General features: G+C 39.0%; 1 protein-coding gene across 6 annotated transcripts in view; it reads left to right on the top strand.

The window, feature by feature from the left end:
- The window catches only part of astn1 (astrotactin 1), a 384,487-nt gene that overhangs the window by 154,075 nt on the left and 204,504 nt on the right, over window positions 1–25,908 (top strand). For all 6 annotated transcript variants that reach the window (XM_058632934.1, XM_058632930.1, XM_058632932.1 and 3 more), the window contains one exon: window positions 20,877–21,043. In XM_058632934.1, the coding sequence (XP_058488917.1) occupies window positions 20,877–21,043 (167 nt within the window). The remainder of the gene's footprint in view (window positions 1–20,876; window positions 21,044–25,908) is intronic.

The following is a 25,908-nucleotide window of genomic DNA, read 5'->3' as shown; positions in this document are numbered from 1 at the left end:
TCTGCCATTTTGTTTATAACATAAAGTGCAATTTAGCGTCTTCTCTGTTGATAAACTCAAACTGGCTGCACTCCTTTTTTCCCTTTTATTATCATTATTATAATACTAATAATAATAATAGTCGTAAACCTTCCGCAGTGTATTCATTTCACTAAACCTGCTTAAAGTCACATTAACATTCCTTAGATAGAGACTGATACAGTAGCTATTTATATATATATATATATATAGTATATATATATATATATATTTATATATCTCTGCATATTTACCACAAAGATACTTCCTCTGCCTTGCAGCCTTATCTTTTGATTTATCCTCACCTCCAGAGTGTTTTTTATGAAAATAGGAACGCGAGCTTTTGTCTGCCCTGGGTATTTTGTTGCAGGTCGTTAATCTCAACTAATATGTACAGTAGAGCAGGCGGCGTCTGTGTGTGTGTGTGTGTGTGTGTGTGTGTGTGTGTAGCCCGCGAGGTGAAACCTGAGGAAAATAATCTGTAAAACACTCGTTCCACTGCTGGCTGCCGGGTGTGATATCTAAAGGGTGATTTACCGGTGTTATTTTCATCTCCTTTCCTCGTCTTTCATTTCCCCGGGTGGTGGCGGTGGCAGGACGGTCAAACCAGAGGGGCTTTTAGTAACAAAGTTGACATAAGCAATAGAAGCGAGAGAGAGACGCCAACATAGGATTTCGGGGGGGGGAAAATACACTTCTGTCAAAGTGAGAGACGTCAAACTATCTGATTCTGTTTACCACCTGCTTCACTCTGAGGTTAAACTGGAACAGTTTTTCCAAACATATTCTGAAGATATCAGACTTCTTTTTAATCATTTTTTTGTGATTTTTTCCTCCCGTTGGTATATTTGATGGTCTTTTTTCATGGTTTATACACCTTGTAGGTCTACATATTTATTGCTTTATTATTTTTTAGGTTAAAGTGATCGTTCCAGTCCAGTTTAATTAATATAGCACTTTAAAAAGAGCTGAAACAAAGTGCTGTACAATCAGAGATACATAAAACAAATAAAAGACCTAGGAACAAATGATAAAACATACAATAAAATACAGTAGAAAGTATAAAAAGATAATACCAACGTCTCATACTGGCTCAAAAGCCAAAGAAAATGGGTTCAAACAGAGTTCATCGTCTCACTTGGGACACGAGGAAACACATTTGGAAATTTAAATATATGCCTGGTTAACTCTACAGCTTCACTTGTTTATCCTGTTGTTGGATACTTTTCTTTTTAGCTGAGGGGGGAAAACTAAAAGTGTTGCTCATGCTCCTGCACCAAGGTCCAGAGAGAAAATCTGCATTTTTTTTTTTGGCCTGCAAGGACACTGCTCGTCCACTGGACGTCTTTGATATGTCTGTGTGACTTGAGTAAATCTGTACAATAGTTGGACTTTGGTGCAGGTGAGTGAGAAGTTTTACACAAAGTGACACAAACAAGTTTTCAATAAAACCTGCAAACAGTTAAGATCCAATTGTGAACATATGAAGTTGTTATACAGTTGTTATACAGACAGTGAGGACTCATATAACCACACTTTCAACTAAGTTCAACTATGGCAGGCAGCGTACCATTTTTACATTTCACTTATTTTAAACATTTACTTCCAAGCTCTCCTTTATCTTCACCGTGGGGTCAGTCCCAGGCGTCGTCGCTGTTGCTGCTGCTGCTGTCTCAGTAAATCAGACACTAATTACGCACAGATTGCAAAGCACAAATTGAATGAAAGAAGGCAGAATAAATCTGCCCCGCACTTTTATTTATGGAAATCTGGCCCTGAATGCACACAATCATCAATCTCATAGGAGAAGTAAATGGAAAGAAGCAAATAAAGTAAGGAAAGGATTTTTTTAGGCCTTTGAGACGACAGTCGTACTGCGGAATTCATTCACATATATTTGTTAATTGAACTTTAGCGTGTTTAGTCTAATCAGACAGATTTGTACTGATCTAAGTGTCGGAACAAATAACATTTCTCACAGCTTCTATTGGACTTTTTTGTGACATATGCACCTTGACCACCCCTGGAAATGAAAGAGTATGAGTTAAGAACCCCACACACACATATACACTCACTCACCCCCCCCGACTGAGTGAGTCGGGGGAAACAGTTGCCTTTTTTCCCAAAAAGTTAGTACATGTATCTTTCACCCCTGGCCCCCCTCCTGACCAGACTTTGATCGTCAGTGTTTGAGTTTGAGACGCCTGTTATAGATGAAAGTATGGCTGTGTTTCACTTCAGGTTGTGTAGCCTTCGTTGTCTGTGTTTGGAAGCTACAACTTGAAATATGTCACAGCAGTGCAACGTGACCTGTCCTAAATCCCAGGCTCCTTGAAATGTGGCCTACTTTTTCCACCATGATGAAGGCTGCAACAATCCCATAGTTTTGGGGTGTTGGAAATGGCAGCCTTTTGTGTGTGTGTGTGTACTCATTACTTACTTACATAGGCCCTGTCAGAGCATAGGCCACTGAGGATATTATTCCTTCATTGGACTCATCTCTGGGCCTTCTTTCTTAGGTCGTGCCAGTTGTTGCTTATATACTCCTCATCTCTTCTTCCATGTCCCTTCTCCAGCTGTTTTTAGACCTTCCTCTCTTTCGTCTGCCTTGTGGATTCCAGGTTAGGACCTGGCAGCTTCCTTACGGCTTTCACTGCCTTACATCATACGCCTCCTGTGTGGAGGCCCTCCCTTTCCCATGACGGGTTTTTCTGGGATTCTTGTCATCGGTGCTTCTGCAACTAGTCTTTTTTTTTCTAGGTAGAGTAGTTGGCCCTACGCTAACCCTTTTTTTTTTTTTACCTCAGGGGTGAGGCGGTCCACATTCTGGCTGGCCTCTACCCTTTGACCTGTCCAGCATGGGCATAGCTCTTGGGGTCTATTGAGGCAGGCAGGCCCTCACACCGCTACCAAAACCTACAGCCCAGCCCACCCACTCCGCTCTGCATCGGCAAACCGGCTTGCTGCCCCCTCGCTGAGAGGATCGCAGAGGCATTCGCCAAACTCACGACTGTTCCATTGACATGCGGACAGCAGAAAGCCTCCACATCTTCCCCCGCCGACTAAAAACACATCTCTTTCTACTCTACCTCGACTAAGACGACGACAAAAACAAAAAAAAATGCACACTTGTACATTGCACTTATGAGTAACACTTGTTATTGGCTCATTTAAAGCACTTACTTACTTCTCTAGCCAACGTTTGTATCCAAATGTTGAAATAGATTGTAAGTCGCTTTGGATAAAAGTGTCTGCTAAATGACATGCGTAATGTAATGCTACCAGGCGTGGACCTTATGAGGGTTGTGTGTACTCACGGGAATGACTCACTTTAATAAAGCAAGTGGCCATAAATGAATTCCCCAAAAATAATGTTGACGTTTCTCGTCGTTCAGCTACTTATAGCTTGGATCAGCTGTTGTTGCAATTTTCCATAAACCTCATAGGCCAGATGTTCCTTCTTCAAAGACCCACCTGGTCTCACACACACACACACACACACACCAGTGATGTCCATCAGCACACTGCTCCGCTTAGAATTGCTGCGGCTGCATATTTTCGCTGTGTATTTTTGTAATTATCTTGCGACCGTTGAGCTTCTAAATGAGCTTCTCATCCATCTAATATGGGTGGTAAATACTGGCAGCGCTCCAGCACACTGATTCCACCCTAATCAGTTCACACCTTGTCTGATCCTGCGCTGCCAGTAGTCCCCCCCCCCCCCGTCTACATTTAATATCTTTCCATGTGGGAGAGCGAGTCAAACTGACGCTGACCGACTCGCTCCGTCTCGCTGATGTATGGCACTCCTGGGGAGAGAGGGGCAGCAGCAGCAGCAGCAGCAGCGTGCGGCTCACACAGAAAGTGAGTGCACTAATCACAGGAAGTGTGAGATTAATTAGCTCCATCTTGTTACTCGACTTATCCTGCAAAATGGTGGAAAACCGAGTTGTTGTTGAAGACGGAGCAGATTGAATGACATGAATTACTGTCCGCGTCTCATTAGCTTAGTTTTGGTCTGTTTTACAGTGTTTTGTCTGCGGAGGAAGAAAATCCTGTGCGCGGGAAATGAAAACCATCTTTGTTGCATCAGTTCTGCGTCTTCATTGTGTTGTATTTAATTATTTAGATCCTTACAACAGGCTATATAAAGCGTGTTTCCATGTATGATAAATTACACCGCTCTCCATGTAGAGGATGAACTGCTACTACGTTTCTAAGCGCGTGCATATTTAATGTTGCATTTGTGTGTGTATGAGTGTCGCCGTGTTCTCCCTTTTATGAGCCGGAGAGTTTCTGCTTTTGATGACGCCTGATGAAAACGACTCGGCTGTAACGCAGCCTCGACTTGACAATGCTTTTAAGTTTCAAAACTCTGGGATTCAGTGTGATTGTTTTCACTTAAAAAGGAATACATTAAAGCGGTGTGCTAAAAAGAGTGAAGGCAGATTTGCTGTTTGTTGCTCAGGTTTCTTGTGGATTGCATCTTAAAGGGCTGATCCACTCAAATGTGTTTTGAGTGTATTGACTTGGGTGTTTGACCTTCAGGGTGAAGAATTATCTACTGTGTGTAAAATGAACTGTAGTCTGTCACATTTTTAAATATTAACAGATGTTCTTTACATTTAAACCATTATCATGGCTGATGAAAGTGTAACTAAACCTCCTGATCAGAGGCTAACTCCGCCGGCTGCAACGGCTCATTTGGAGGACGGGAGTAAAATTAGCTGTGTGTGTGACGACTCCAGTCACAGCAGAGGTCAATATCACATTTATATCACAGATGGGTTGGGGGGTTGGTGACAAGAACATACCATTGACGAAAGGGTCTGACGACCACTGGGAAAATTCAAATGCAGTTATGTGTTATTATTATACAAATATTGTATCATGAATTTCACATTTAAGTGTTTGTTTTGTTTATGGAGTGACATATAGTTCACAAAACTACTTCTGATAAGTCAAATAGAAAAAAATATATACATAAATAACTCATTATGACGTTATATTAAATGGCAGGCCACATGAACTCAACTGGGGGGCTGCATTTGGCCCACGGGCCGCAAGTTTGAGAACTCTGTTTTAGTTAAGCTGATCAGCCCCACATGACTTTCTTTTATTGTGTTTAGATCTCAAGACAGACAGGCAACATCAACGCAGGGCGAGTAAAGAGAGTGCACTGCAAACATGGTGGGCATGATGACACGGCAAGATAAATATGGCAGGGAGAAATGACATATTTAAAAAAAATAATAATAATAAGCAGACATGTTGCAGTGCTGTTGCAACAGACTAGACCAGATGATAAACAGCTGATATCGGAAATGACAGCCGGGATGTATGACAGATGAAAACAGGAAATATGATGGAAGCAGGTCTCCCTGACTGAATTTATACACCAGAGCTTCATTTGATGCTTCAGTGTCCAGCAGTCGGCACTTGTGGCTGTAGAGGCTGTTGTTACTGCTCATTTCTCACCAGCCAGGTGTGGTTTTTCTTCTTGTTATAATTCTGGACGGTAACGTACTGCTGGCTAAAGCACTTCTTCTCTGCAATTTTTTTTGTTGGTGTAGTTCCCCTGAGGCAGCAAAAAGGAAAACAGTCTCGACTCTGATCACATTTTGGGACACTAAGCAGTGTTGAGTTGGGGTCGATACCTGGCAGAGACGCTCGGTAGAGAGACCTCGGCCTTAAAGAAGAATATGTGAGCATCATATTTGTCACTATGTTCTCACTCGAGTGTGTGTTCAAGGCTCAGAGGGTTTACAGATGCATCTGCTCCAGAAAAGGTTTCTGCACAGGTTTATACTTCTCAAGTTCTCAAGAAGCAAACACTGTAAAAGTAGACAAGATTTGGCTCAGGAAGCCTCATGGTTTCAGTCTGATCAACCATCTTTGAGGTAAACAATCCTTGCGAAGAGCAAAAGGCAACTACATATGGACTAAAATACTGCTACAGACCTTTTAATTTATCTGTATTCACATGCACACAGCTGATAACTGTGAAACAATAAGTCTGCATAGATGTCGTCTCTCAACTCAATACTGTGTTTCACGTTGCTCGGTGGACCATGAAACTGTATGGGCAATAGAAGATAGAGGGTATGTAAAAAAAATCAAACAAAACATTCTGCTCTGGATACATCCGTTTTTGACACTTCCCTGGCAATTTAGAGCCCCAGCCCCTGTTATCTTTTTCTTTTAGTTTCAATATCAGCTCAGTTTATGGTAATTTTATTTATGCCTGTGGGGAAATTTGTCCTCTGTATTTTACCAGATTCTCTACTACGTACTGTTCCTTCCAAGCAGAGCACAGCAGCACTGAGCAGCGCTCGGGGACCAACCCTAGATTGAATGTGGGTACATAGGTCAGGGCTGTTGACAGCATGTTTTGATGGTTGGAGAAAAAGAACATGGAGAGAACACACATTCACAACACAGAAAGGACCCCGGATTGATTAGGGGTTCAATCCTGGGACGACTTCTTGTTTGTGACGAAACATTGCTAACCACTGTCACACAAAATAAAACCTTGCCCTTACTGTCCCCACTGTTTATTGTTCGTTTTTTTTGTTTTTTTTTATCTGAATCCAAGCACAAGAAAAGAACAACTAATAAGGAGAGAATCATCTTCCTCTTTTCACCGTCACAGATATGAAATTAGATTTGTCAATATTTGCAAAGAACACTTCATCAAGCAAACAACACTTTGTTAAGAAGCAAACAACACTTTTTAAGACGCAAACAGCACTTTTAAGGAAGCAAACAACACTTTTTAGGAAGCAAACATCACTTTTTAAGAAGCAAACAACACTTTTAAGGAAGCATACAAAACACTTTTTAAGAAGCTAACAACACATTTTAAGAAGCTAATTACACTTTTTAAGAAGCAAACAACACTTTATGAAGCTAATTACACATTTTAAGATGCAAACAACCCTTTATGAAGCTAATTACACTTTTTAAGAAGCAAATAAAATATTGATTCAGTCATTTAAAAATATTGTCTTTTAATGTCTGAAAATACACTTGTTCTTTGCACTCCCTGAGTTGTTCTTTGCACTGTGGTTTTTTGTTTGCGATTCTGACCATGGGCGGGCCTTACGACAGCTCAGTGGACCGGAAGTAGTCACAGGCTTGGAGTCGCTGTCGGTCTGGAACTTACAATTGTAAGTATCTAACGTTTGTAAGACTATAAAAGTTAGATACTTACAATTATTTTGTCGGATGTCGATGGGGAACACTTTGGGGGAACGAGTTCCAGACAGACAGCGACTCCAAGCCCGTGACTACTTCTGGTCTATTGAGCTGTCACTCCAAAACGCAGTAGCCAATCAGCAGGCAGCTTCCTAAGGTCAGAATTGCAAACAAAAAAAAAAACATGGTGCAAAGAACAAATGTAATAAAATATAATATTTTTTTGCATGGATGATGATCACTTTTAATATGGATCTGAACACACTTTTCTAGATCATTTATCTGCCTGTGTATGTGCTCTCTACTTTGGAAAACCCCCAAATAATATTTTGCTGTCGCCCTCAGAGGAGGCTAATTCATCATCAGACAATAGCTAATGGACTCTGAGATTGCTGGGGAGCTTGTGTTGTCCAGACTTGGACATTCTTTTTTACCCACTTTTCACGATCAATTTTGAAGCCTACATTTACACTTTCAGTGTTATTGTACGACTAAAATATCCATTAACGGTTTCTAAAGACCAGATTCTAGAAGAGAGGACATAATAAACGGAGTCGCCTGCAATTAGTACCGTTTGTGCTCAGTCATTGCAGTGAGTGATTAATAGTCTCTCTCTTTTTTTCTTTTTTTTTTACATTGTGGAAGGACCATCGCAGTGAAAATAAACATCACTTTTGGGTCAACAAATGAACACCACAGCAAATCACACCAAAAGTTTCTTGTTGCATCCATTATTTGAAAAAATCTCACAGTTACTGGAAATGGCATTGAACATGTTTTTTTTTTTTTTTTTTTTTTTTTTAATTGAATGACCTCTGACATCCCAGTGTGCTACAATGATCCAGAGGACATTCAGTGGAATTTGGCAAAAGTTAAAAGTAATTTTAGCGCAGCAAAATTATGTTTTGAGTAGAACTTGTCCTCAATTAAATATGACCTTAATGCTAAATTCATCAAGGTTTTAAAAACATTCCGAGCTCATTCATCCTAAACTGAAGTGAAAATAGTTTTTGCATTAATCATGCAGAGATGTGTAAAATGGTGGAACTGATAAGAGAGTGCACATTTAAAGCAATAACATTTTCCAAAAATAAAGCAGAACCTGAATCATGCTGTAAAGCAGCTGTGAGATTCATCAACGCTCGCCCGTGTCATTTAGTGTTTTATCCCTGCTCTGCGTTGCTAACTTAAACTCATAACACTTCTACTGAGACTTGAACAGGCACTTGAGACACTGCAGGAATAACTCTGGTCTTTGCAACTTGTTTTTTGTCAGAAATTCAGTATTAAGTTTGAAATTCTTAAAAAGTGAGCGACCTTTTCTGAGTCTAAAATACTTGAGTAAATAACTTGCATTTGCTTGTCTTTTGTGAGTCATAGCTGATCACAGTTTAAAAAATGGATTGATAGCTGGTTATATTTTCAGATGTAACACACGTCTATCTCACTGACAGCAAGAGCAAAGATCCAGGATCAGATGATGTGCTCTTTCTCTTACAAAGGTCTCTGTTTTCCTGGTGTTTATTTGACCCCGAGCACCGTTCCTGTTGCGGTTTTGCACTTTGTGAAGAATGTGAAGGGTGTGGGTTACTGCTTTTTTCCTGCTCTGCAACCAAAACACCCCCACAAGAGATGAGGTTGAAAAGCCAAGCTGCTCTGGCGTGAGCTGACCTTTGGCTCGCAACACTACTTATCTTATCACGCCGACCTCTGGAAGATTTTTTTTTGTCTGTAAAGAAACATTGAAAGGGAAGTTAATGTGTAGATATCACAGAATGTGTTTTTTTTTTTTTCAACACATCTCTTCAGAGTAGATAAGTTTGTCTGTGAGTTTGACGGACATGCTCGTGGGGAGTTCTTTCTACAGTATTTATTTTGTATTTTGTATTTATTTATTTGCACCATAAAAAAAACGACAATTACAAAAAACAGAAATTAAAGAAGAATAGTAAGTGCAGGAGAGGTTAAAAAACCCTACATGGGCTTATAAGAAGCACCTCCCCAAGAAATATACACATTCAAAGGATAAATCAACAACAACAACAATAGGAGAAAGCAACAACAAATAACAACAAAAAAGGAAGCAATACAAGTGCCATTTTATAGCAGACACTCAAAGAAGTCAGAAATAAAAACATGGGTATGTATAAATATAAAATGATTGTATTTAACTGAGTGTATAAGCATGTAAAGAGATAATGATCCAATGACAAATATACTGGAAATATACTGGAAAAGAAACTATTAGGAACTTTGATTTAACAGGTAAGCTTTCAGTCTTAACTTAAAAGTATTGAGGGATGAAGATAATTTAACAACATGAAGATGGGAATTCCAAAGTATGGAGCCTCTGTGAGCAAAAGAAAACTGAGTATGAGTAGTGCGGCAAAAAGGGGGATGAAGTTTATCAGTCTGTCTGGTGTTATAAGAATGGACCTGAGAGTTAACTGTAAAGAATTCATGAAAGGATTTGGGCAGCAAGTGGGAAAGTTGAATATATTTATAAGTAAATACACATGATTGAAGTATATTAATATCGTAGACTGACATTATCTGAAGATTCTTAAACAGAGGGGCAGATGGAGACAAATAATTAGAGAAGGTGGCTAATCTAACAAATTTCTTTTGCGCGATTAATAATTTCTGTAAATTAGAAGGATAAGTGCTAGCCCAAACGATATTACCGTAACTGAGATGTGGATGAATTAAGCTATAATACAGTATATTTAAAACTTCCTGAGATATGAAATCACGAATTTTTCTGATGATACCAATGGATTTCAACACTTTATTATGTTCGGACCATGACAACCTCTCATCAATTAATACCCCTAAAAATTTGGTGGAGGAAACCTGGATTATATCATTATCCCCAATAGTGATTTTAGCGCTGGATTTACAATATTTTTTATTTTTTCCCGTAAATATAATAAAATTTGTTTTTTTTACATTTAATGTCAACTTATTTATCTGGAACCATTCAGAAAATTTAATAATGCCAGAATTGGCTTCACTAATTAAAGAATCAAAGTGACTGTGAGTCAAAATCAGATTAGTATCATCAGCAAAAAGTATTGGTAGCATTGTGGAAGAAACAGTTGCAAGGTCATTAATGTAAACAAGGAACAATAACGGACCAAGAATGGAACCCTGGGGGACACCATATGTCAACTGGGCTCTGGAAGAAGTACAACCATTGACATAAACAAACTGTTCTCGGTTTGAAACATAATTAACAAGCCAAATATATGAAATATCATGAAAACCATAACGATGTAACTTAGAAAGTAAAATAGTGTGGTCAACAGAATCAAAGGCTTTCGATAAATCTAAAAAAATACCCAAAGCATATTTATTGTTATTTATGGCTGTATAGATTTTTTCAACCAGCTGTAAGAGGGCCATATCTGTAGAATGATTTTCCCGGAAACCATATTGGTGCTCGTGTAAAATGCTGTGTTTATTTAAATGAGATAAGATTCTTTTTTGTACCAGTTTTTTGAAAAATTTTTGAAAAACATGGTAAAATAGAAATTGGTCGATAGTTATTAAATGATCTTGTATCCCCAGTTTTATGAAGTGGGATAACTTTAGCAATTTTTAGATCTTTAGGCACACATCCCGTCTGCAACGATAGGTTGAAAATATATGTTAATGGTTCAACAATAGATGAAGACACAGATTTAATCAATGAAGCACAGATATCGTCATGGCCCGGAGCAGATGTTTTCAGTCTGCCAATGATTTCCATCACCTCTGCTATGTCTGTATTTTCAAACTGTAAAAGAGGGGGGAAGTTACCCTTTATGTAATCCAATGGATTTCTGTTAGAAGGTTTAATGTTCTTTGACAAAGAGGAACCCACTTGTGCAAAGAAATTATTAAATTCACAAGAAATTACATAAGGATCAGTAAATGTTACACCACCTTCATTGAACTCTGAAGGATGAGAAACAGAAGACTTTTGTTTATTCATAAGTTGATCGATAACCTTCCAAGTAGACCTGATATCAGTGGAATATTCTTTGAGTTTGTTACTGAAATATATTTTTTTGGCTATTCGAATTAAATGATTATATTTGTTTCTATATGTTTTGTACTTTTTTGAATTCAGAGGTGTAGGATTGGTAAGAAACCTCTTATATAACTTATTTTTGGTTGTTGAGGATTTGTGGAGGCCGGACGTATACCAGGGTTTTTTATTCTACCCACAGTAGCTACTACATTGTCTTGGTTCTCTTAAACTATACTTATAGTATAGTATATATACTCTTACTTGTTGCATGTTGCTTTATTACAGCAAATCAGTAATATATGGGACAGGTATACATGGTTATAGAGGTTGTGTGTGACATAGGTGTGTTTATGTTGCAATGCATTAGTTTTTATTTATATTTAAAAAAAAAAAATGTTTTCCTTAATTTAACCAGATCCCGAACCACATTTATAACAAAGGGGTGGTTCTCATCACCCTCACTTCCTTATTTTAGGCGACAATGACAAAAAATGACGACATATGATCCAGGTAATTGGGTTTGCTGTTATTTCTACGGGACCACACGTTGAACGTTTTTATTTCTTATTTTATTTACCAGTTTAGCTCAATGATTTGGCTCGAACCTTCATTTGTCATCGCTTTTCTTAACCGTTCAATTCGGAAATCATAACAGAAATGGCAGTTTTAGCAAGAAATACTGTGTACACAGCACTCCTCCCATGTCAAGTGTTATCCAGGTCTAATGCAGGGGTGTCAAACTCATTATAGTTCAGGGGCCACAATTTGATCTCAGGTGGGCCGGACCAGTAAAATAATATCATAACAATAATCTTTGGACAACAACAACTCTTAATTTACACATGTGGATTACAACCTACAGATCCCAGTGGATTTATAAAGGAAAAAACATTCAGTCACAGTTTATCTGGAGCTGAAAAAATATAAGTATTTGACATAAAATTTTCACAAATCCATCCTGCGGGCCAGATTGGACCCTGTGGTGGGCTGAATCTGGGCCGCTGGCTGTATGTTTGACACCCCTGCCTGGTCTTATGGCATCAATGGAAGGACACATAACCAGTGTGAGTCCACTCCCTCAAACACAGTCCATTTAAGTCATTTTATCTTCCCAAAAATGGAAACAAAAAAAACATGATTTTAATGTCCGTTAGCTATTAACCACATTTGTGCAGATGCTACCTTCAGCCTTAACTGTGTATATATATATATACAGATACTTGTCATGTGCTGCAAAGATGTGAATGACATAATGTCACGCAGTAATTAGAAGTTTGAGTCCACCATTCAACTCCAAACTTGATTCTGTTCATTATTAGGAAACGCTTGCTTTCTTTGACGTAGCTACAAGCTACTCTGAGCCACAATCCCCACATTTCAGTGTTCCGAGTTCAAAGGCTTTAGTATCCGTCAGATGAAGTGAGTCATACTGTCTGAATCAGTTTGACACCTCCTTTCAAATGACAAAATGGGCCAAGGGTTTCATCCAACAATTATAGTTTTATAAAAGAGATTAACGAATGCTCACTGTGAACGCCTTCAAAGTGTGTGTGTGTGTGCTTCGTCCCGCCTTATTTGCAATTTGGGAATCAACTCATGTCAAAAACTACAAAACTCTTTTTCTAATGAGGGAAGTGGGTAGGCGGCAGATGTTGACGGCATGCTTTTCACCCCACCTTCACGACTTGTGATTGTTCAAATGGATAGAATCCATTTTTTTCCCATTAGATGTGATCAGAGTAAGCTGTGACCAAGTTCTCTTGAAGCATACTTAGGCCTTAATAACAGCACAACGCTGATTCCCTCTTTTCTTCAGAGAGAGAGAGAGAGAGAAGTCGGTCATTATTCTCGCAGCCCTGAGACATCCTTGTCAGGTCACTGTAGACAAAAGTCACTTTAGGCATTTGAGCAAATAACCCATTCTGTCATTTTTTTTCTCCTAGTGGGAACAGAACAGTCTCTAAACGAAATAAAGTGACATGAACAGTCACTGCCTCACAGGCACAGATGAGACATAATAGGGCACTACTGTGTAGTACAATACAGAAAAACCCTTTTCTTTCACGTGTTCAATACACACCCAGCCGAGATGATTAGACATATTTGCCTGATTTCATACTGTTAAGAACATTATTTGCAGAGCTTGGAAAACTCTTTGAGTTTCATGGACAAAACTTCTGCATTCATAGATAGTAGTATAATTGGTTTAAGTATGTATAATTGGTTGAACAGCTGGGCTTCAGTCCTTTTACAATAAAAAAAAAAACTTAAAGTAAAAGAAAATCTCTGGATTTCAGTCCATAATCTTTAGTTTATTGTGTCTGAGCACGTCTGAGCATGCGGTTATTGTTCACACACTTAGTCTTCAGTCCACAATTTCAACAATTTCTTCATTTCCACCATACAATCAACACTTAATATTTATGGACTTTTATAATTTTCCATCAGCCAGAAAGAATTTGGTATCATGGAACATTTCATTATCTGAATCCAGAAGGTTTTCTTGTGGAGTGCCCCAAGGATCGATTTTGGAGCCTTTTTTATTTATTATATACAGTATGTGAATGCCCTCATCAAAAGGCATTTATTTTATTTTTTAAATCTGATTACTTCAATATTTTCTGATCTGGAAAAAGACAGTCGTTTCTAAAAATGAACAGAGCTGTGTTTGAATTGGCAACTGGTTTAAGGAAGATAAATTATTAGGTTTAAATAAAGCTATTTTTTGTGACTTTCTTTGTAGCAGTCACAGGATGTTGTGGGGGGGAGCTTTTAAAGGGGCTGTCTGCTTAGTTCGCTCCTGTGATAACGTCACAACATCTTTGCCTTAAGTAGTTCAAAAATGGGGTCAACGAGTGGCTCCCCGTTTTGAAATTCCATGGATTTTTAGTGTCGCCTTCCTCATAAAAACGGAACAACTATTAGTTTCTTATTTATTTCCCACTCCGTGAGCATGACTTTCTGTCCATGATTATCATAAAGAAAGCATGAGGCAATGCTATTTTGACATGTTGTTTTCCAGTCTGCGACACCAAGATGAATATATTAATACGAGCTAAGGAGCAGTAATGGATGAATGAATGAAGGATGAGTCTTTGGTGCATCTTCATTAGGACACTTTTAAGAATGACTGATGGCTCCCTAAATACAGCACATTGCTGCCAGTGCGCTAACAGACATTTAAAGAGTGTGCAGCCTTACATCCACCTCCTCTTTAAGGGAGGGATTGGAGGTTGTTTGGCAGCGGTGCCTCAAAAGCACTGCAGGAATTTATCTCCATTAAGAAGCGGTGAATTAAAGGCACAGTGGTCGGAGTGCAGGCTAGCTTCTTCCATCACTGAGGGCATGACTCACTCCCACGTACTGTCCATTTATTAAATGATCGTAGATGACTAGTGATGACTTTGCCCGCAGACGTGATTTTGTTAATGTCAACGGATGGATTTTATATTGACTTGTGCGATATTTGGAGACGAAACATCCACTTTTATTTACTTATTGGTTCAGTAACAGTGCTTTCCACTGCAGGTTGTATGAGGTTAAAAACATATTTATGGTGTAGGTCTCTCAATAAATAACAGCAACTTTGACATCAGAAAGAAGCTCGGGTTAATGGGAATTTTAGATTCCTTTGGTTTCCCTCCGCATTTGCGCTTAAAGTAAACCTTCAGCAACTCAATGAGCAGGAAATGTCAATGAGAAGATAACACACTGGTTAACTCGTTGTACAAAATATTTCTTTCTTGCTCTCATGTTATATGATAGATGGGTAAAGCATTAGTGTCATTTTCTTCCACACGGAAACGGAACAAAACATAAACTTTTCTTTGTCGCTTTGAAAAGCTTTCCAGTGTTTCCAAGGGCAGTGTTTCAGGAAACTCCTAAACCTCGACTCAAGACACTATAGTATGCCAGGCCTCTAAGTGGCGCTATGTTATATGTACAATCACAGAAACGGTGATGGAATGAAATGAGCCGGGGGAAAGAAAGGGAAATTAAGAAAGAAAATAAAAGTTATGATAAAGCAAATAGTCTAAACAAGTGATGCCAACTTCAAATAGTCTCCAAAAACAAGTATGAAGATGACAATAAAGATGAAGATAAGGAGAGTGAATGCCAGCGCAAGAGAGAGGTGGGACTATGACATTGTTTTCCATGTGTACTAAATTGTCTAAATTCAGCAGTTAGACTCCAAAAAAATAAATATTGTTAAAATGACATTGAATTACAGCTTATACATCATGTTGGGCTACTAAAATCATGTTTATTAGCAGTTTAAAAACATATCCTGAAGATTCTCTGACTTGTAAACTACTTTTCTGAACTCTGAGCTTCCCAAAGAAAGTACCATATTCACGTCTGGAAGGTGGCAACTCTTTTCTCGCCTTGTAGCAAACAGTGTGGGTTTCTCAGAAGCTTTAAAACACGTCTGAGGTTAACAATTAAAGGCCACAATTGAGTCACTGTGGAAGTTTGTGTTGGTGTCAGAGACCTGTGTACCCGTCTGCCTTCAGACTTCTCCGCAGCAATCATCCAACACGAGTTTTCAATCGTACTAAAAAAAAAAGAAAAACCCTCTTTGACCCTGCAGCGAGCAACTCAATCTATTAGTTTGAAAGGATGCTGATGATTCTTTATGTCGTGTTATTTGCAGCGGGATCCAGAAGTATAAGAACGCTTCCCTTTTTTATTTATTTCCCCAACGTTATTACAGTTTTATTGAACTCCACGTAAGGTAGAATATAGATGAATTTCCATATGTCCAGAGCAGGTTCTTTGTCAACCTTTTCAAATGCCTTTTAAATGTTGTTAGACATGCAATTCCACATGAAAGCTAATTTATCTTTTGCTTAGAAATGTCATCCTGACACAATGTCAAAAAAACATTTGCAGAATTGTGGGTAGAATTAAAAGTATTACATATTAAATTCTTGAGTTTTCTGGCCTTTTGAAATGTTGAAAAATGCTATTTAACAACAGAATTCCTAGTGAGACCTAGTAATCTTTTATTCAGTAATGCCATGAGGATGTTTTATAAGTTAGGAGAATTTGAAAATATACAAGAATATGATTTGTTTCTCTGAATAAATCACAAAACTCAAGCTGTTCATTATTTCCTGATTACGCCACTCTCTAAAATAATATTGTACCTTTTATGACCACAATCTTATTCCAAACAGAACCACCAAGTGTTTTTAATCAGATACCATTTTGAAGGATCAGTAATGTATTGACTGTTGTTTGGGTTGTGGTTTTATACAGAGGATTATCAAAGATTTGCCCAGGATTATGGAGCGGATTTGTTGAAATCTCAAGTGGTACCAATTCACAGACAAACACTCTGAGAGGCACATATTCTTAATGTTGTTATTATTCTACAGACGGCTGGAAAATAGGCCAGAGTTATCACTATTCTTGTGTGTCTGAAGTCGATAAGCAGAGCGACCTGTGGTCGGCGAGCCCAAACCCATCGATACAAATTCCTCTCAACCCGCGCCACACATCCATTGATCGCGTGATGTAGAAGACTCTCTGCTCTTCTGCCCAGCAAGTCCGGAAGATCCAGTGTTTCACGCGCTCCTCGCATCACGAGTAGTAATAATAAATCATATGTCACAGTGGAGCCTCGTGGGGTGACAAAATCAATATCAGTTTATCAAAGGGTGCGAGGCCGGTGACCACTCGCTCAGCGCGTGGCCCCATTCTGTGCTGGCACTTACACGTCTGCAGTATATAACTGTGTATATAACAGGAGGTCTTCATGTGGTGCACTCAATTACATCAGAGATTCCAACATTATGTATGAATAATTGTACATTTTTACAATGGTAGACTTTTGTCTATTATTGGTAATTGTCACTGCAACTCTTTTCTTTTTGTCCCCATTATTTATTTGTATTATTAACAAGTTCTAGTTCTTTTTTTAAAGGACTATTTAAAGGACTGAGATTTCTGAATTACTAAGGTTAAAAAAATAGCAACTGTTGGCATAACTTTTAAACATAAACAGATTTCATTGTCAAATGAGTTCATACAAAGCGTTTATGTCAAGACAGACAGAGAATGATTTAAAATGCAACACATTTGTCCACAAAAGGTTTCAAACATCTCTTATTCGCGTCTGAACTTGCACTGCTGCTGTATAAACAGAGCCTGATTTCATAAATGCATGGTGCATATGTGCTTGTAAAACAATTTCTGATGGATTTAATTGATGATCGTCCGTTTTAATGTGTGTGAAAAACTAAAAATCTTCTTTAAAATTGTATTATTTACTCACAAACTGGTTATTTGATAAATTTTAAATTGAATTTTTAAAATTAAGACTTTTGTCTATTATTCATAACTGTCACTGCAACTCTTTTCTTTTCTTCCCCCTTTATTTATTTGTTGTATTAATTTTTTTTAAAGTACTATAGAGATTTCTGAATTTAAACTAAGGTTAAAAAAATAGCAACTGTTGGACATAACTTTTAAACATAAGCATCCACAAAAGTTTTCAAACATCTCTTATTTCCGCCCGAAACCTGCCCTGCTGCTGTAATGAACACAAACTCTCTTTCAGTCCGGTCTGATAGTTTTGCTTGTGCTTGTAAAGCAATTTCTGATGGATTAAATGGATGATTGTTCAGTTTTAATAAGTCGTCCGTTTGGAAATCAAGAAATGAAACCACTGAAAATTGTATATAAAATGTCACTTTTACTCAGTAGCGTCAGGGCCTTCAGTAAAAAAAAAAACATGCACAAACACCGACTATATTCACGAGACAGTTGATCTGCAACAACCATAGCGCACACGCACACCGCTGCGCATCTATAGGCTACTGCATCATTACCACCACATCTTCCGTTATGTCACTCAGCAACTGCAATTTCACATAAGCCACTATATGACACAAAAACAAGCTTCCACATAAGCATAGGCGTCAGCTACGCGGGGAACACGTCCACAGCACTATTTATGATCAACAGTTTTGTCCTCACCACTTCTAAAAAAAAATTTAAATTTATCATTAGCACTCGAACTACCGGAAATGATGTACCTCTTCGGTGTAGGTCTTCCTCTTGAAATCATATCCTTCTTTTCTCCAAACGATCGCCGTGAAAAGTGCACACGAAGGAGATCAGAAACATGATGGATCGGTGGTGTTACTGCAGTGGCCATAGCTTACTTCAAAACCCGCCAAAGGTTCAAATGTCATTGATGACAACAGCGGGGGCTAGCGCCAGACACGTCGCTAGGCCTGGGGCGTTCTGTCACTATGCATCACATTTTGATTGGCTGACGACACATGTCAGTCAAAGTTATAACCAAATAGGAAATGGCAGCTTCAACGAAAGGCCAGCAATGCTACTACAGCAGGTCCACGGAGCTATGATGCGTTTAATGACATCCAGGAAAATCCAACTCAGCTTCACAAAAAATAACCATTTTCTTTCTGGAAATATAATCATAACATACTGAAAAAGTAATTGAATTCAGACACACATTGATTTGATTATTAAAATAATAATAATAATGATGATGATGATGATGATGATGATGATGATAAAAAAATATATACTTTTTTGATATTGTCAGGGCCAGCAGAGAAGGCCCTGCTGGCCCTGACAGCCCACCACTGCTTTTACTCGACATAATATAGTAAATAAATATACATCAGAGGTCACTCCTGGAATCCACAAGCCGAACGAGCCACCTGGGCCCGCTGATAAATATAGTCTAGCTAAATAATAAAATAAGCAGTTGCTGATCTGTCAGCGCTCAGAGGAGAGTAACAGCCTCGTCGCTGTTCTGAAGGCCTTGTTAAAATGTACCACATCAAAGTTGCCTTTGAAGACATGGCTGACGGAAAACATAATGTGAATTTGAGCTGACAGGTCTCTGAGGAAAATGAAATCCTGGGGGGAAAAAAAAAAAATTATAACTGAATGAGGATGTAGTGAAGTGAAGTCAGGTCTCACCTCTTTTGTACATTTCTACCTCATAATTTAGACTCTTTTCTATTCATTTGTAATCGTTGATCTATGACACCGTTGTTTTTTTGCAAATGTCGTCACTAAAAGATGTGACTCTTGGGAAATTTAATTTAAATCTGCTATTCCCTCAACAGAACAATAATCCTTTTGAAAACAAACAGAAAAAGGTTTGCGGTCGTCATCACTGTTCTTGTCATTTTCTCTCTCCCACACTGAATAATGTAGGCAAAAGCCCCTTTGCTTTGGAATATATATATATATATATATATTTTCTTTAAAGCACCCTTTGTGAAAATCGAGAACTCATGACTGAATGTTGAATGAGGTAGCTGTGCACTTTTGCATTCCCCTCAACAATACCACAGTATGTGAACGAGTAGATTTTTTTCACATTTAATCTGCATTTTCTTTGGGGACAAAAATGCAGATTAAATGTGGAAAAAAAAGATGTATGTATATATGTGTGTGTGTATATGTATATGTGTGTATATATGTATATATACATATATACATATATATTTATGTATATATTTATATATACACACATATATGTATGTATACATATATGTGTATATACATATATTCTCTGATATTGGTATTTTCTACTACATTTTGTGAGCAAAAGTCATCTCAAAGCTGATCATAACCTTAAATACAGATACATTGTATGTTTATACTTACACATACTTATACTATACATAAATTGACATAACACAATGTTTTTATGTTGTATATTATGGTTACAGTGTGACCGATTTGCACCATGCCCATGGAGATGTTTAAATCCTCAGCACTCGGACCAAAATATCTTCTTACCATTGGATTATTACAATGTCCGCTCAGACAACCAGTTCCTTTGTTTCTAAATTCAATATATCAACCACTTTATCAAATCCATCCACAATGAAAGCAAAGAAAAAGGAGCATATAGTGTACTTTATATACTTCATATACTTCATATATAGATATGGTATATAAAGCAGATACAAGGATTTACTGATCAGAAAAGAGGAGGTGACCCAGGGAAAGTGTTGAGTTGGTTACCACGGAGAACCCACCTGCCGGAATATGAATTGTAAACAACATTGACCCTTTACGTGTTGTCTGGCAACAGTTACATGAAGTGTAGAGCAAGTACAATTGTGCCTGGATATTGACTTGCCTTACTTCAGGATGCCATAGCCTTGGACTGATGATGCAAGTTTAAATTCCATGAAGGCCTACACGAGGCTTAAGCTATGCCCAAATCTGTGAAGTTAATAAAATACCAAATAATTGAAACAAGAAAACATGGCAGTGCCAAAGTCCTTAGAGAACTCTTTGTATTGCTTGAGCTAAGCAAAATTAGATCTGCAGGTAAACGCAGTGAGTGAAAAAACACATTTGTCATATGTATTGACTTAATTGGCTTAATGAGTGATGAATTACTTTTATATTTGGAAGCAAACTTCAGGCTTCAGACCCTTTATTTCCTATGTTGTTGTAGTAGCGTTAAAAAGCTCTTCCCGTCTGATAATCTGAGAATTATAAGTGAAACAGATTCCAGCTCAGTGTTCACACATTATTAGAGTTATTAGAGTTAATGTAGCAGCTTCTCACTGTCGTCGCAGGTTGAAGGAAAAAAAGGCTGTGATTTCTCACACATCCCTTTCCCCCTCCCACACAGTGCCCTCCTGGGCTCAGTCCTATGAAGGATGGGACTGGGTGCTATGACCACCACATCGGCATCGACTGCTCCGACGGCTTCAACGGAGGATGTGAGCAGCTGTGTCTCCAGCAGCTGGCTCCTCTGGAGGACGACCCGACCCTCTACAACATCCAGATGTTCTGCGGGTAAGGAAGAACACGCTCACTCACCACGTTATTTTCACCCACAACTAGGGATGGGAATTGATAAGAATTACCGATTCCGATTCCATTATCGATATTGCTTATCAGTCCGATTCCGTATCGATTCTCATTGGGTGAGGGAATAAGTACAAATGAGTTTGTTTGTGTTAACTCTCTTTACTATCTGATTTTCACATTAATTGGTCCAGAAAAATAAATGTTTTGCTTTTTAAGCCCAACTGCCATTATGTGCTATAAAAACACATACTGACATTTGTTTATCCTCACCTCGGTCATTTTATTCTTCCCTGACTCTGTGAACGGAGTAGCTAGAGGTGCACAAACCGGTTCTCGATTCCCATCTCGATTACCATCCCTACCCACATCCCTCAGTGAGAGCAGAGAAACCCAACAATTCACACAATGAGCAAGTACTAGGCATCAGTGGAGAGAAAAAAAACCTACCTTTTAACAGGAATAAATCTCTGACAGAACCATACGGAAAGATGTGCAGGCATCTGCCAAGACAGGTTGGGGTGAAAGGAAAACATGGGTGACAGATGTACTGATATCAACTTTAATTATAGTATAGTAATGGTGATGTATGATAATAAAAAAATAGAAATAATAATAATAGCCTCAAAACTGGATCTGGATCCTGCAACCTGCAAGATGAGGACATGTGGAGAGAGAGACAACAGGAAGGAAAGACACAAACTAGGGAGAGAAAGAAAAAGTCATATCCATACCCTGAATGTGAGAGGGTGAGTGTGAGTGCACCAGATCTATAACGGCATAACTAAGAGATGGTCCAGGTTTCCCTGAAGGCTCTTGAAACCCCTAAAATGCAGTTGCTGGCTGTGTGTGAATGGGTGTAGATATTTGCTTGCGCAAGCACTGCATATACTGTAGATGGTGAATGAGTGTGTGAATGGGTAAACATCAAAAACTCCAGTGTAAAGAGCGGTGGTGAGAGTGGTCATCAACAGCGAGGATAGCACTGTATATAAATACAGACCATTTACTGTGGTCACTAGAGGTACATGTAATGGTGTATATATATCTATACACACACTTTAACCACACAGCCTTTTAAAGCTTCAAATGCTCAACTGTTGAGGAAAACCACAATAAATGATTTGTACAAGCGAAACGCCCATTAACCGCCTCCGTACAAACAACCCCCCGACTCTGCTGATACCGTTATTCACAAGCTGAAATGCTTTTAGTTGCAGAATCATGCGGTGGCGGCAGTGCATTAAATCCTGTATGTGCAGGTCAAGAGCTTTGTTTTAATGTTCACATCAAACATGAGAATGTGCAAACAAACGCGGCGGCCTCTGTGACGCTAATAAATTGCTGAGCTGTGTCTGTGGATATTTGACTTAGAATGGTGTCAAAAACACCACAAATTCATTGTTAATGAGGGGTCAGGACCGCGGTCAGAGCGGTGGAGGCTGCACTAGCTCGGATTTTACTGCTCTCTGTAACTGTGCTGAGCAGAAACAAAAAAAAGCAGCAGCAGCAGAGATTGAGAGAATTTGAAGCACATTGTTTGACTGCAGCACACACACACACACACACCATGTCAGCTTCCACTGCTTTCAGCCAAGAATAGAAATGTGAGGCTTGCATTTGAAGCAGACTCGACATGACTGGTCAGTTGAAGATTGTTGGGTCTGCTCTGGATGTGGATTTCTGCTGTGGCTGCAGAGAGGACATCCCATTCAGACCTGGTATCAACAGCCGTCCTGAGTGAACCTGTCACGGCCAGATCGGCGCCAAGTATACAGATACCCGAGTATGCATTTATGCAATCCTTCTCCAGATCCATGAGAGACCACCTCACAGGTGATCGCGTCACACGATATGCTTCCAGTTTTATTGACACTAATTAGCACTCGTACATGAATGGATCTGCGGCCGCCACAACATTAACACTGATAGCTGTATGATTTCATGTTTTTTATGGTAAAAACAGGACAAAAGTGTTTGGGCGCCTGACCATTACAGCAGCCTTTTTCAAACTGGGGGGCGGGCCCCTGGGGGGGGCGTGGAGACTCTCCAGGGGGGGCCAGAGTTCTGTTTTTTTTTTTTTTATGTCCTAACTCAGTTTAACAGGCGGAACTTTTGGTCTCTCTGTAAGCTGGACTCATTTAAGTGACATACCACAACAAAACCTACACTGGTGATAAGGTTTGGATAATAGAGAAGTTTCTGAGGGGCAAAAAGAAAACTGTGCAACTAACAACAAGTCAGCCGAACGGAACAATGATTCTCGACGACCAAAACCCAAGACCAGAAAATGCCACCAAAGGCCTCTCTTTGTGTTGTGTCTCAAAACATTGGCAGGGGACAGCATTTGTATTGTTAAAACAAAAATATTAATTGCACAGCAAATGACTGATATTTCTAAAGTATTCTTTGTTATCCAAATGTATTTATTGATTAAAAAATGACGCTATTATAGTTATAATTGCACATTTCATATTTTTATTTGAAAATTGCTTTCACACAAAGCAATATTGAGGTTATTTGTATCGCTAAAGCAAAAATGGCGCAGGGCCCCCGGGGAATTTCTTCCTCCAAAGGGGGACCCAACAGAAAAAGTTTGGGAACCACTGCATTAGGGACTGTAATGACGTATGGACTTTGGACTTATATGGAGTTGGTCCCCCACCTGCAGCTACAACAGCTTCCACATTTCTTGCAAGACTTACCTCAATATTTTCAAGTGTTTCTATGAATTTGGGTGCTCAAAGTCAGACCATGTCCTTATAGTCCTTGTTTTGTGCACTGGGACAGCATAGCATTGTCCAAAATGTCTTGGTTGGCTGAAGCATTAAGTTTGTCCTTTATTGGAGATAAGAGGCCTAGAGACATGCCAGATGTGAACAGTCGTACTTGCTTTTCACACGTGATTGGATCACTTAGGATGGATGTAAATACCAGATATGAACAGACACATGAATCTGCTGGAGATATCAGGATCTTTTTGGGCCTTAACCCCTATCAGTCACAGTTTAAATGTTGCTGATGATTGTTGGCATTGCCAGTAGCATTTCTCTGCGTGTCAGAAGCAGGTGAAACCCACTGTGGCCGTTCATGGAGTCCGTTAAAGAGTGCATGATACATCTCACACTAACGGTTGCCGTAAATACCGCAGTGCAAGACATCTTTCATTCTGCCAGCACCTGCTCGTCATCGCTGACGACACTCGTCGAGTTAGAGCCTGCTAATAAAGTTCATTACAAGTTCTTTCTTTGTGAACTGGCAGGACACAACATAATATCACACATTTGAGTCACGTCTTAGTTTCTGTGACTTGTGAAATTGCCCATATATCTTTTATGTTCTGTTCCCTTTAGACGGATAAGTGTCACTTGACACTTTTCCTCTCACATCCTGAACCTGTAGAAGTATTTTTATCCCGTAGACCGCGATGTTTCCCCCGCACGTTGTGATCAATTGTCGCCGTCTCCACGGCATTTCATCTTCAAGTGTTGGACCTCGCAATGTCAAGTAGCATAGAAATGCAACAACAACGCATGAGAAGGTTGATATCATTTAAATAAAATACCGAGCTTGTAGTCTTGTGGTCGCCATGGAGATGACTGGGCCCCCTTTGCTGAAGCATAAATTAAAAAATGTTGTCGAGCATCAATCAAAAGTGTTCAGCGTGCACAATCAGGCTTCCGTCTTGAATTCATCACAATATGTTTAGAGCTATATAAACACCTCCTGTCAGTCTGGCAACTGACCCTTAAAGGTTTAATCCGTTAAGTGCATGAGAGATTGTATATGCTCTCTGCTCTAAATCGGCACAGTAATCAGTATAATCACAAAACAAGCACTTGTAGTTATCGGAACATGTGCGGTTCCTTTGACTGGCAGTTGTGTGGATGAACAGCAGCTTTTTATTTTAGGAGTTTTCCCACATGAAGTGAGGAGAACTTGTCCTGCCACTTTGAAAAAGGCAGTTGAGGAACAGCACTGCAGTTAACTTGGTGAACCTCACCATTCCTCACATCTCTCTGGAGCTTTATTTGAAAGTATACTTTTTTTCTGAAAGACTTCGTCATTAATCTCTTTATTAGTTTTAGATTTTTATTTGCACAAGTTCTTCAGAAGGTCTCCATTTAAAAATGTGAACCAGTCATTATTTCCAAACAAGATTGTCTTACCTTGAGGTGCGAATCACACCTACACACTCTTCTACAAATACCTTTCTGGCAAATAGTTTTTTTTCTATGGAATGTCACATGCTCTTTTTATAAAGCTTTTGTTCATCATGTACATAAAAGTTTCAATAAGTTCTGGTAGTCTGTCAAGTGGTTTGAAGAGGAGGTGGAAAATTGCATTTAAAGCGAAGACAATTTCTTACCGCACTTTTTTTTTTTTCTCTCATTTTTGTTGCCTGTTGTGAAGCAATCAGCGTCTAATGCTTTGTTTACACCGAACACGATTTCAGATGTTGGCGCAATTTTGGCCGTAAGAGAAGACGGCAGTGACAAACATTTAACACAAACCATTTAAACGTGATTGCCGTGCTAACTGGGGCTACTATGCTACATGGCTGTAACTTCTTCACTGGCACTTTGCCACTTCTTTCCGGTAAGAGAAGTCGTATCGTGCAACTCCGTGTAACTGCGTACAGAAAATAATAAATCTCCAGCCTGGACGCTGGCAAGTATGTGGCTTAATTTGGGGAAATCTCAACGCTTATTGGCCATTGCATCGTTGCGTCAGTGCAATTTTTCACAAAAGTTGAAATATTTCAACTCGAGCGACAGACGCCATAGGTGTGATTTTTTTTTTTCTATTGGGTCACTCAGCCAAAGTCGCATCCGGTGTGAACACATCATAAG

Source organism: Solea solea, chromosome 1 (assembly GCF_958295425.1).
Source record: "Solea solea chromosome 1, fSolSol10.1, whole genome shotgun sequence".
NCBI classification, from domain to species: Eukaryota; Metazoa; Chordata; class Actinopteri; order Pleuronectiformes; family Soleidae; genus Solea; species Solea solea.
This window is presented reverse-complemented; position numbering and strand designations above follow the sequence as displayed.